General features: G+C 45.4%; 1 protein-coding gene across 1 annotated transcript in view; it reads left to right on the top strand.

The window, feature by feature from the left end:
- The window catches only part of CD109 (CD109 molecule), a 395644-nt gene that overhangs the window by 348058 nt on the left and 33697 nt on the right, over positions 1–13889 (top strand). The window contains exon 28 of the mRNA XM_069726553.1: positions 13454–13606. Within this exon, the coding sequence (XP_069582654.1) occupies positions 13454–13606 (153 nt within the window). The remainder of the gene's footprint in view (positions 1–13453; positions 13607–13889) is intronic.

The following is a 13889-nucleotide window of genomic DNA, read 5'->3' as shown; positions in this document are numbered from 1 at the left end:
CACCTGTGTAAGGAACCTCAGAAGCAGCAGCTTCACTCAAAGCCACCAGAGGGAGCCCATAAACAGAACTCGCCGAAGTACCATTCACGACCACAGGAGGGAGTTTGACAACAGAATTCACAACAGGGTGGTGCACAAGTAGGGTTTCCAACCAATGACTAAACAAATAGAAGAAATTGGCACTAAAATGAGGATGTGGTGAAATAAAGTTCCTTTTATTGTTGCATTCAAGGTTTGTTAAACATTTTCGGTCGTGCATCAGACTTTCATCAGACCTGAATGCTTGAGAGGAGGAACAACGGTCAAAATCGGACCTCCATAAGTAACGCAGGTCACACTCCACGAGTGCAATTTTGACCATAATTCCTCCTCTCAAGCAATTCAGTTCTGATTAAGGCTAGTTTCACATTTGCGTCAGGATCCACAGCATTTAGTCCGCATCCGCAAGTGGAGGAAAAAACGCATTGAAAAGCGTACAAACGCAGCGTTTTTTGACGCATGCGGGAACGCATGTGTTTAAAAAAACGCCGCATTTGTACGCTTTTCGATGCGTTTTTTCCTGCATTTGCGTTTTTGTGCACATGGTGACAAATTTTACAGGAGAAAAATCTAGATAACCAGACACCGCCAATGGGACTACAGAGGGGGTGTATTATGGGATATCTATATATAGACCCTAGGACTGCTGAAATCTTAACAGTGTGCTACTGTATCCTGTGTCACGATGGATCTTCGCATGAGAGCTTTTATTTCAACCTGGATTTAAGCATCAAGCTGTTTCTTGCCTGTGTGTTTGCTTGGGAGCAAGACAGAAATCGCGAAAGATGGAGAAGGAGACGGCGTAGGCATTTTTGGAGACACCCCATTATTGAATTACGTGAGAGACGTGGAGCCTATCACATGCTGTGTGGTGAGCTTAATGAGAACCCTGACAAATTCCCGGGATACACAAGGATGTCGCAAGACTCGTTCTGGGATTTGCTTGCTCGTGTCCAAGGAGCCATACGGAGACAGGACACCCAGCTCCGTAGAGCGATTCCACCAGAGGAACGTCTGCTGGTTACATTAAGGTACGTAAGAAATGTAAACCAATGCCAGTGCTAATTTTGGGTGTTCTGACGTGTTTTTTTTTGTTTGGTTTTTTCCTTTATGTCTTTAGCATAACCACACCATAAATAGAATTGATTATAATTTTTCTTTATTATTTATTTTCTTCCAGATTTCTGGAAACGGAGAGAGTTTATCATCCCTCAATTTCCAATACCAGCTTGGAATATCCACCCTGTCGGGAATAGTTGCGGACACCTGCCGGGCTTTGTGGAATGTACTCTGGGATGAGTTTATACCCCTACCCACATTGGACATGTGGATTAGAATAGCGGAAAAATTCTGGAGTGTGTGTGATTTCCCCAACTGTTTGGGAGCGGTGGATGAAAAGCACATCCGCATTATCAAACCAGCCAGAACAGGATCGGAGTACTTCAACTATAAAAAATATTTTTCTGTTGTGCTCATGGCAATAGCCGATGCGGACTGTCGCTTCATCGCCATGGACATTGGAGCTTTTGGCCATGGCAACGATTCCCAGACGTTCAAGAACTCGGATATGGGCCACCGTGTGTATGGCAAAAATTTTAATTTTCCGCGGCCACAACCTCTCCCCAACACTCAAGGTCCACCAATGCCATTTGTTATGGTTGGGGATGAGGCCTTTCAGATGTGTGAAAACCTACTGAAACCATATTCCAGTCGGGACTTGAACCACACTAAAAGGATCTTTAACTACAGACTGACCAGGGCACGAAGAACTGTAGAATGTACCTTTGGGATTCTAGTCTCAAAATGGTGCATTCTTGCATCAGCCATTAATCTAAAAATGGAGACAGTTGACGAGGTGGTCAAAGCCTGTGTGGTTCTGCATAATTACATTATAGCTAAGGAGCGGCCCAACATTGAACTGGATGAACCAGTTGCACACCCACTGCCCGATTACCAGCATCACCCACTGCGGTCAACAGCTGAAGTTGGCCACATGCAGGACCAATTTGCTGCCTTTTTGATTCGGATATTGGACGTGTATCATGGCAGGACAATGTTGTTTAAATGTCCTGTTGTTATTTTATCTGTACCAGTTATTTTCTTACATGTTACTAATGTTTCTCGTTAATAAACTTTTTTTGGTGTCTTGACCGTTTCTCATATGTATTTCCTCTATAAACCGAGGTTGTCCTCACACTAGCAGTATTTGGTCTGTATTTATGAGTGAATAATAAAGGCTGAGGTGCTAGATATGCTAATATTATAATTTTCCTCTAATTGTTCCACTCCTTGTTATGGCTTACAAATACTAATATAAAATACTGACCACATACTGCTAGTGTGACGGCAGCCATGTTGTTTTAGTGATAAGGTTGTTGACGTCATTGCGTCCTGATTCTGTTCTGCTATGTAGTATCAATCGGACACAGACTGAAAAGACAATGGCTCTTACACAAAACAGATCTATACTCATCAAGTCAGGTGTCAGAAATAATGAATTCATGATGCACATATAACAGCCTCATGAATTCACTATTTCTGACACATGTGCAGGTGAGCATAGATATGCCGTGTATGACCGCTATCGTCCCTTCAGTTTGTATGAAATAGATTATGTACACAGAAGAGAAAAAGGAGGCTATACAATGCACTTCTCTACTCAACAAGTCATGCGTCACAACTAATGAGTTTTTGGACACCTGACCTGTAGAGTATAGTTTTGCATTGTATTGCCACCATTTTCTCTTCAGTCTGCAACACTAATCACAGACTAAGCAGAATGAAGAGATTATGGAGAAAATACAAGTATAAATTTTTTGGTCCACCTCATAGCTCTATACTACAGACACACAAAGTCTTGTACTTGCTAATTACTGGAGCTATGATGTGGCCAAAAAATAAAGTGTGCGGCGCAGTGTTTTATTTGGCGCACGGTGTGTGTTGCCGGCGGCGAAAGACACAATTAACCAAACATAATTGGGGGCAAAAAACTTGTATTTAGTTTTGAACAACAAAAATATTTCTTTAACTGCACCTGCTCGGGGTAGAGTGATGGAAACAGGGGGTGTGAAGCTGTGAGGCCTGGCTAAGTGTGGACGACGCAGGGGTGGCAGGAGAAGGGGCAATGAAACTTTTGGGGTCTTGTAGTTCGGGGATAGGGCTTGACACATGAGAGGCCTGAGATGCACTGGAAGAGTGAGACAAACCTGACATAACAGACACACTGGGCGGTGAGGGGGAAGGAATACTAAGAGTACGGTGTTTTTTATTTTTTCTCCCTTTCTGGGATCGCTGGGTTCTGGTAAGCCTCGGTGGGCTCATATGTCGTGGCATGGTCTTGGTTGATGACCCGTCGGGGTCTGGCTGCGCTGTGCCGGGATCCATGGTGCTCGTACAGCGTGCAGCCATGCCAGAGTCCATAGTGCTCATAGAGTGTGCAGCCATGCCAGAGTCCATAGTGCTCATAGAGCTTGCAGCCATGCCAGAGTCCATAGTGCTTGTAGAGCGTGCAGCCATGCCAGAGTCCATAGTGCCCGTAGAGCGTGCAGCCATGCCAGAGTCCATAGCACTTGTAGAGCGGAAGGCCATGCCATGGTCCTGCTGCATTGTGGTGGAGGCGGTACGGAAGGCCATGCCAGGGTCCTGCTGCATTGTGGTGGAGGCGGTACGGAAGGCCATGCCAGGGTCCTGCTGCTGCATCATGGTGTCAGTGGAGGAGGTCCAAGCAGGAACAGCGGTTGTCATGGTGGTGGTGGTGGGCTGTCCTACAGCACTTGGCATGGTGGTGGTGCTGTACTGGTGTCCGGCAGTGCTAGGAATAGAGGTGGCCGTGCAGTGGTATGCAGCAGAGGTCGGCATTGAGGTTAATCATGACAGTGAGGGCACAGGTGGATATGCCAACACTGTCTGTTGAAAATACCGACTCTGCTGCATAGCCTGCACGTAAGTAGCATTGCAGGCCTGCATGACACTAAGCTGGAGATCAGGAGTAAGGTGTTCCCACATGCCCTGCTCAATTTGGTTAAAGAAATGATGTGCTGGCCTCTGGAGGTCGGCTTTTACTTGGTCAAGGCTTTTGGTGACCTCCTGGATATGTGTATTCATGTGGCTAAGGGAAATATCCATTCCTTCGTGAAAAACCGAGCTCAAGTGCAAATACTCGGGCATGAGGGACCTGTCCGATGCCCTCTGCCGCTGCCAGGAGGAGCCCAAAGAAAAGGGGGCAGAGGCAGAGGACAGGGAAAGGGGAACACCTGATGGACCAGCTTCCTGGTCTCCAGGTAGTGTGGCAGGACCACTTGCTGCAGCGCTGCTGGATGGCTGGGATGGGTCCGTGGCTGTCTGATGAAGGACCGCTCCAGAACCTGGGCCAACAGTACTGCTCCATGTGCGGTGAAAAAAGAAAAAAAACATTAATACAAAAAATTAACCAGACGCCAACTCCTGTGGAATAGAAACATACAGATTATGGCAATACAACACAACCAAATGCACGAGAGAAATACTTACGTTCTCTGGGCAAGAACCAGTCTTAAAAATGACAGAATACGATGGTATTTGTACTTTCGATCCTTGCTCCTGAACCACTGGGAACACGGTTCTCTTGACACAAGTCCTTGTTGAAGCAGTCCTTCATCAAATGCCAACGTGTTTTCACTTTCTGCACTGTTGAAAAAACAAAAAATTATGGTTACACAATGTACTTTTGGCTGTGCTCACACAACTAAGTGTGATGAGAGAAACTCCAGAGAGTTTCTCTCATCACACATAGTTGTGTGAGCATGGCCAAGGTCACTGCTGCTTCACACTGCATTGCAATACTTACAAGATGCACTTCAGACCCGAGTAGGGGCCTTGTCCCAGCCATCCCACATCGCTTTGGCCACCTCATTCCATAGGCGCCGGATCATCACATTGTCCGAGTGCTGTGGAACCTGGGTGTCCCACAACGGGACTCGCTCCTGGACCAGGGAGATGAGGAGGTCATTTTCTATAAGGTCTTCATCCCGTTCTGGAACCTAAAAAATAAATAAAGACATTAATGTTGGATACATTAACATAAAAAAAGAAAGAAAACAGAGGATGAGAAATGGCATGAATAAAGAAAGTCAAGAAACAAAAGGAGTGCAGAAGAAAAATGTAAAGAAAGAGTAAAGTAAAGAAAGGAAGATTCAAGAATACTAAAGTGAGGATACAGTAAACAGTTAGCCTTGTATACGTACATGCTGCCACCTTGCCAGCCGGCTGTGAGTCCGCTGCTCCTGCCCAGGCTCTGCCGCGGTAGAAGAAGAACTCTAAAAAAATGGAAAAAAAATTATCATATGTGTAGATGTGACAGTGAATACTTACTTCACTGACATGTTCGGCTTCAGAAGGCCCAGGACACTGATCCTTATCAGAAGACATTCTGATGCATGCAGAAAGAAAGAAATGGAAGATATTAGGACATGTAGAGACAGAAAATAGAAAATACAGGCATTGGCTTTGATATACTCACATTGTTCAGAGTCTTTTTTCCTCCAAGGTGCTTTCCTCTGTGTGGTCTGCTTCCCAGTCTGCTGTGTAGTGACCTGGCAATGCCCACTCCCTCCCTTTATCACCTTGTATGTGGGGGGTGGCTAATCAGTGTCTAGACATGTTTTTCTCTGGTGCATTGCATGCCTTCGCGGACGCAAGCAAACGCATGTGCTTGCGGCCACATGCGTTCACATAGACAGCAATGCGTTTTTTTTGCGCATTTGTGCCGCTAACAACCGCATACGTTTCTAGGCAAATTGACGCCGACAAAATTACTACATGTAGCGTTCACCGTGCCAAACCTCAGATGACGAAATGATGCATGCGTCGTCAAATGCGGCCAAACGCAATCAAACGCAGACACTTGCGTTTCTAATGTTAAATATAGGAATACACAACGCATGCGGATTACTGCGGATGAAACGCTGCGGACACAACCGCAAATGTGAAACCGGTCTAACTTCTCTCACATCACCTCTGCTAACCATACTGTCTTCTCATATATTTACCCCCTCGCTCTCCAAACTGCCTCCGCACACATCCCCTGACTCCCCATACTGTGTCCGCACCCATTCAATCACCCTTGCTCCCTACAATGTGACAACATTCATTATTCCCCTCGCTACTCATACTATGTCTTTCCCATCCTCCCCAATCACCATATTGTATCTGCACCCATACTGTTTCCACATTTCCAGTCCCTTGCTCCTCATGTTGTATTCTCATATTACACTAAATGTCCCCTCCCCCCTCCCGCTGGTTCAGTAAATCTTCTGTATGTTCAGCTCCAACTGGAGCACTTACCACCAATCTGCGCCTCTGCAGCGCTGGCAAATGACGTCAGCAGCGTAATCACATGACCTGAACACACTGCTGACATCGCACTGACCCGTTGGTCAGAGCTTCAATTGTACTCATGTCTAAAAGGCGAGAGTGCAATGAATCAGTGGCCTCCAGCCTATTGCACTTTTTCTGACCTGGTTCTCATATTGACAACCAGCTCAGAGAATGGCCCACTCCCAGTCCCGGGGGCGGAAAAATGCAGTCATTGAGGAGACACCTCAGATCAATGTATCAGGCATGCCGTACACACAGCCTCACATACACATATTACACACACACAATTAAATATATATATACTCAATACTCATACACACATACTCACACACTCATACACACACACTATATATATATATATATTTACATATAGCTATAGATTTAAAGTACACTTATACACATATATACACTCTTATGCATATACACACATACATATATACAAACATACAGGTATACACACATACCTACACTCCCTATGATGTAAATATAGGGCACACATTCTCCTTACTTGACAAATCCTACATAATGTTCACTCTTCCAGTGCAAAAGATAACAGAGCAGCTGACAAGGAGTTGCAGAAATCTCTGTATAAGAGGACATGACTGATAACTTCCTGGTCCTGTCCTCACTGTGAGGTGAGCCCTGCTCCCCCAACCTCTACTCTGTTACCCGAAGATAGTGAGGTGGGTTCCCAGATGAAGCAGACGTTAGTAGTGGATGCACCCGACTGTTATGGCCGGCAATCAGGCAACACAGCGTGCAGTAATCAGCGCACATACAGAGATCTGGCAATAACCAAAAACAATAGGACGAGCTCTGAGACGTGGAATCTCTGTAGACTGCAGTACCTGATCTATCCTCACACAACTATAAGCAGCAGTGGATTGCGCCTATCAACTACCTATGCAACTCGGCACTGCCTGAGGAGCTGACTAGCCTGAAGATAGAAATACAAGCCTGACTTACCTCAGAGAAATACCCCAAAGGAATAGGCAGCCCCCCACATATAATGACTGTTAGCAAGATGAAAAGACAAACGTAGGAATGAAATAGATTCAGCAAAGTGAGGCCCGATATTCTAGACAGAGCGAGGATAGCAAAGAGAACTATGCAGTCTACAAAAAACCCTAAAACGAAAACCACGCAAAGGGGCAAAAAGACCCACCGTGCCGAACTAACAGCACGGCGGTGCACCCCTTTGCTTCTCAGAGCTTCCAGCAAAAGTTAATAGCAAGCTGGACAGAAAAAACAGAAAACAAACTAGAAGCACTTATCTAGCAGAGCAGCAGGCCCAAGGAAAGATGCAGTAGCTCAGATCCAACACTGGAACATTGACAAGGAGCAAGGAAGACAGACTCAGGTGGAGCTAAATAGCAAGGCAGCCAACGAGCTCACCAAAACACCTGAGGGAGGAAGCCCAGAGACTGCAATACCACTTGTGACCACAGAAGTGAACTCAGCCACAGAATTCACAACAGTACCCCCCCCTTGAGGAGGGGTCACCGAACCCTCACCAGAACCCCCAGGCCGACCAGGATGAGCCACATGAAAGGCACGAACAAGATCTGGGGCATGGACATCAGAGGCAAAAACCCAGGAATTATCTTCCTGAGCATAACCCTTCCATTTGACCAGATACTGGAGTTTCCGTCTAGAGACACGAGAATCCAAAATCTTCTCCACAATATACTCCAATTCCCCCTCCACCAAAACAGGGGCAGGAGGCTCCACAGATGGAACCATAGGTGCCACGTATCTCCTCAACAACGACCTATGGAATACATTATGTATGGAAAAGGAGTCTGGGAGGGTCAGATGAAAAGACACCGGATTGAGAATCTCAGAAATCCTATACGGACCAATAAAACGAGGTTTAAATTTAGGAGAGGAAACCTTCATAGGAATATGACGAGAAGATAACCAAACCAGATCCCCAACACGAAGTCGGGGTCCCACACGGCGTCTGCGATTAGCGAAAAGCTGAGCCTTCTCCTGGGACAAGGTCAAATTGTCCACTACCTGAGTCCAGATCTGCTGCAACCTGTCCACCACATAATCCACACCAGGACAGTCCGAAGACTCAACCTGTCCTGAAGAGAAACGAGGATGGAACCCAGAATTGCAGAAAAATGGAGAGACCAAGGTAGCCGAGCTGGCCCGATTATTAAGGGCGAACTCAGCCAACGGCAAAAATGACACCCAATCATCCTGGTCAGCGGAAACAAAACATCTCAGATATGTTTCCAAGGTCTGATTGGTTCGTTCGGTCTGGCCATTAGTCTGAGGATGGAAGGCCGAGGAAAAAGATAGGTCAATGCCCATCCTACCACAAAAGGCTCGCCAGAACCTCGAGACAAACTGGGAACCTCGGTCAGAAACAATATTCTCAGGAATGCCATGTAAACGAACCACATGCTGGAAGAACAAAGGCACCAAATCAGAGGAGGAAGGCAAATTAACCAAGGGCACCAGATGGACCATTTTAGAAAAGCGATCACAGACCACCCAAATGACCGACATTTTTTGAGAAACGGGAAGGTCAGAAATGAAATCCATCGAAATATGTGTCCAAGGCCTCTTCGGGACCGGCAAGGGCAAAAGCAACCCACTGGCACGTGAACAGCAGGGCTTAGCCCTAGCACAAATTCCACAGGACTGCACAAAAGCACGCACATCCCGTGACAGAGATGGCCACCAGAAGGATCTAGCAACCAACTCCCTGGTACCAAAGATTCCTGGATGACCGGCCAGCACCGAACAATGAAGTTCAGAGATAACTTTACTAGTCCACCTATCAGGGACGAACAGTTTCTCGGCCGGACAACGATCAGGTTTATTAGCCTGAAATTTCTGCAACACTCTCCGCAAATCAGGGGAGATGGCAGACACAATGACTCCTTCCTTGAGGATACTCGCCGGCTCAGATAACCCCGGAGAGTCGGGCACAAAACTCCTAGACAGAGCATCCGCCTTCACATTTTTAGAGCCCGGAAGGTATGAAATCACAAAATCAAAACGAGCAAAAAATAACGACCAACGGGCCTGTCTAGGATTCAAGCGCTTGGCAGACTCAAGATAAGTAAGGTTCTTATGATCAGTCAAAACCACCACGCGATGCTTAGCACCCTCAAGCCAATGACGCCACTCCTCGAATGCCCACTTCATGGCCAGCAACTCTCGGTTGCCCACATCATAATTACGCTCAGCAGCAGAAAATTTCCTGGAAAAGAAAGCACATGGTTTGAACACTGAGCAACCAGAACCTCTCTGTGACAAAACCGCCCCTGCACCAATCTCAGAAGCATCAACCTCGACCTGGAACGGAAGAGAAACATCAGGTTGACACAACACAGGGGCACAGCAAAAACGACGCTTCAACTCCTGAAAAGCTTCCACGGCAGCAGAAGACCAATTAACCAAATCAGCACCCTTCTTGGTCAAATCGGTCAATGGTCTGGCAATGCTAGAAAAATTACAGATGAAGCGACGATAAAAATTAGCAAAGCCCAGGAATTTCTGCAGACCTTTTAGAGATGTCGGCTGAGTCCAATCCTGGATGGCCTGAACCTTAACCGGATCCATCTCGATAGTAGAAGGGGAAAAGATGAACCCCAAAAATGAAACTTTCTGCACACCGAAGAGACACTTTGATCCCTTCACGAACAAGGAATTAGCACGCAGTACCTGGAAAACCATTCTGACTTGCTTCACATGAGACTCCCAATCATCTGAGAAGATCAAAATGTCATCCAAGTAAACAATCAAGAATTTATCCAGATACTCACGGAAAATGTCATGCATAAAAGACTGAAAAACAGATGGAGCATTGGCAAGTCCGAACGGCATCACCAGATACTCAAAATGACCCTCGGGCGTATTAAATGCCGTTTTCCATTCATCTCCCTGCCTGATTCTCACCAGATTATACGCACCACGAAGATCAATCTTAGTAAACCAACTAGCCCCCTTAATCCGAGCAAACAAGTCAGAAATCAATGGCAAGGGATACTGAAACTTAACAGTGATCTTATTAAGAAGGCGGTAATCAATACACGGTCTTAGCGAACCATCCTTCTTGGCTACAAAAAAGAACCCTGCTCCCAATGGTGACGACGATGGGCGAATATGTCCCTTCTCCAGGGACTCCTTCACATAACTGCGCATAGCGGTGTGTTCAGGTACGGACAAATTAAATAAACGACCCTTAGGGAATTTACTACCAGGAATCAAATCGATAGCACAATCACAATTCCTATGCGGAGGTAGGGCATCAGACTTGGACTCTTCAAATACATCCTGAAAGTCCGACAAGAACTCTGGGATGTCAGAAGGAATGGATGACGAAATAGACAAAAATGGAACATCACCATGTACTCCCTGACAACCCCAGCTGGTTACCGACATAGAGTTCCAATCCAATACTGGATTATGGGTTTGTAGCCATGGCAACCCCAACACGACCACATCATGCAAATTATGCAGTACCAAAAAGCGAATAACTTCCTGATGTGCAGGAGCCATGCACATGGTCAGCTGGGCCCAGTACTGAGGCTTATTCTTGGCCAAAGGTGTAGCATCAATTCCTCTCAACGGAATAGGACACCGCAAAGGCTCCAAGAAAAATCCACAACGTTTAGCATAATCCAAATCCATCAGATTCAGGGCAGCGCCTGAATCCACAAACGCCATGACAGAATATGATGACAAAGAGCACATTAAGGTAATGGACAAAAGGAATTTGGACTGTACAGTACCAATAACGGCAGAGCTATCGAACCACCTAGTGCGTTTAGGACAATTAGAAATAGCATGAGTAGAATCACCACAATAGAAACACAGTCTGTTCAGACGTCTGTGTTCGTGCCGTTCTACTTTAGTCATAGTCCTGTCGCACTGCATAGGCTCAGGCTTACTCTCAGACAATACCGCCAGATGGTGCACAGATTTACGCTCGCGCAAGCGACGACCGATCTGAATGGCCAAGGACATAGACTCATTCAAACCAGCAGGCATAGGAAATCCCACCATTACATCCTTAAGAGCTTCAGAGAGACCCTTTCTGAACAAAGCCGCTAGTGCAGATTCATTCCACAGAGTGAGTACTGACCATTTCCTAAATTTCTGACAATATACTTCTACATCATCCTGACCCTGGCATAAAGCCAGCAGATTTTTCTCAGCTTGATCCACTGAATTAGGCTCATCGTAAAGCAATCCCAGCGCCTGGAAAAATGCATCAACATTACTCAATGCAGAATCTCCTGGTGCAAGAGAAAACGCCCAGTCCTGTGGGTCGCCGCGCAAAAAAGAAATAATAATCAAAACCTGTTGAATAGGATTACCAGAAGAATGAGGTTTCAAGGCCAAAAATAGCTTACAATTATTTCTGAAGCTCAGGAACTTAGTTCTGTCACCAAAAAACAAATCAGGAATCGGAATTCTTGGTTCTAGCATCGATTTCTGATCAATAGTATCTTGAATCTTTTGCACATTTACAACGAGATTATCCATTGAGGAGCACAGAGCCTGAATATCCATGTCCACAGCTGTGTCCTGAAGCACTCTAATGTCTAGGGGAAAAAAAAGACTGAAGACAGAGCTAAGAAAAAAAAATGATGTCAGGATTTATTTTTTCCCTCTATTGGAAATCATTGGTTGGCTCCTTGTACTGTTATGGCCGGCAATCAGGCAACACAGCGTGCAGTAATCAGCGCACATACAGAGATCTGGCAATAACCAAAAACAATAGGACGAGCTCTGAGACGTGGAATCTCTGTAGACTGCAGTACCTGATCTATCCTCACACAACTATAAGCAGCAGTGGATTGCGCCTATCAACTACCTATGCAACTCGGCACTGCCTGAGGAGCTGACTAGCCTGAAGATAGAAATACAAGCCTGACTTACCTCAGAGAAATACCCCAAAGGAATAGGCAGCCCCCCACATATAATGACTGTTAGCAAGATGAAAAGACAAACGTAGGAATGAAATAGATTCAGCAAAGTGAGGCCCGATATTCTAGACAGAGCGAGGATAGCAAAGAGAACTATGCAGTCTACAAAAAACCCTAAAACGAAAACCACGCAAAGGGGCAAAAAGACCCACCGTGCCGAACTAACAGCACGGCGGTGCACCCCTTTGCTTCTCAGAGCTTCCAGCAAAAGTTAATAGCAAGCTGGACAGAAAAAACAGAAAACAAACTAGAAGCACTTATCTAGCAGAGCAGCAGGCCCAAGGAAAGATGCAGTAGCTCAGATCCAACACTGGAACATTGACAAGGAGCAAGGAAGACAGACTCAGGTGGAGCTAAATAGCAAGGCAGCCAACGAGCTCACCAAAACACCTGAGGGAGGAAGCCCAGAGACTGCAATACCACTTGTGACCACAGAAGTGAACTCAGCCACAGAATTCACAACACCCGACACAATGTAAGCCGTCCTTTACTCTCCTGTCCCCTAGTAAACACTCAACATACGGGTGCACCGTGCAGGAGGACAGAGACATTAGCAGCCAGTGAGCGTTCTCCTCAGTCTGATGGGATGTGTTCATTGGCCATCAACCTCTCTCCCTGCATGAGGCACCCTCTTTTTTTATGCCTGAACCTGGAGCAGCGCCTCAGCGAATATCATGCACCGGCTGTGCGCAGACACAGCATAACTAACTGGTGTGTGGCAAAAAATAATAGTTTGTGAGGGGAAATTGCACCCTTCCCGTTCTGATATGAGGGGGTGCTGTAGGCAGCTACCTACCCTTCCTACATCTCCTCCTGGCCCTGCCTACAAGGCTATGTTAGTTTGAAGTGTAATTTTGGGATGACTTACTCCCTATAAAACAATTGTCTCGTTTATATATGTCTTATGAGGACATTTTTGATATAATAGAATAGGCTACTCCAACAATGAGTGGGAATCTATTCAGAAAGAGTTTTGGATCCCGCCATATACTTTATGATTAAATATTGCACCTTCCCATTGTGATAACAGCTCATTATCACTGGTTAGAGAAGCTGGACCCTCTGTAATCAGTTAATCAATCAAACTGTGTTATTTTCATTAACAGGACACTATAGTAGCTCTTCAAGCAATGTCCTCCTTTGCATCTAAGTACTCAATCAGCAAACCTGCAATGAACATTTCAGTGGAATGGAGTATGATGGATTCGGAAAGTTTCCACATCAATTCTTGGAACTCTATGATGCTTATAGGTAGAAAGGTAATACAAGCATTTTATATTTTTCTTAGTTGAGCAAATGTGCTCAGTGATACTCAGATATCACTCAAGTACAGGTCCTTCTCAAAAAATTAGCATATAGTGTTAAATTTCATTATTTACCATAATGTAATGATTACAATTAAACTTTCATATATTATAGATTCATTATCCACCAACTGAAATTTGTCAGGTCTTTTATTGTTTTAATACTGATGATTTTGGCATACAACTCCTGATAACCCAAAAAACCTGTCTCAATAAATTAGCATATTTCACCCATCCA

This window comes from Ranitomeya imitator, chromosome 5 (genome assembly GCF_032444005.1).
Source record: "Ranitomeya imitator isolate aRanImi1 chromosome 5, aRanImi1.pri, whole genome shotgun sequence".
Lineage (NCBI taxonomy): Eukaryota > Metazoa > Chordata > Amphibia > Anura > Dendrobatidae > Ranitomeya > Ranitomeya imitator.
This window is presented reverse-complemented; position numbering and strand designations above follow the sequence as displayed.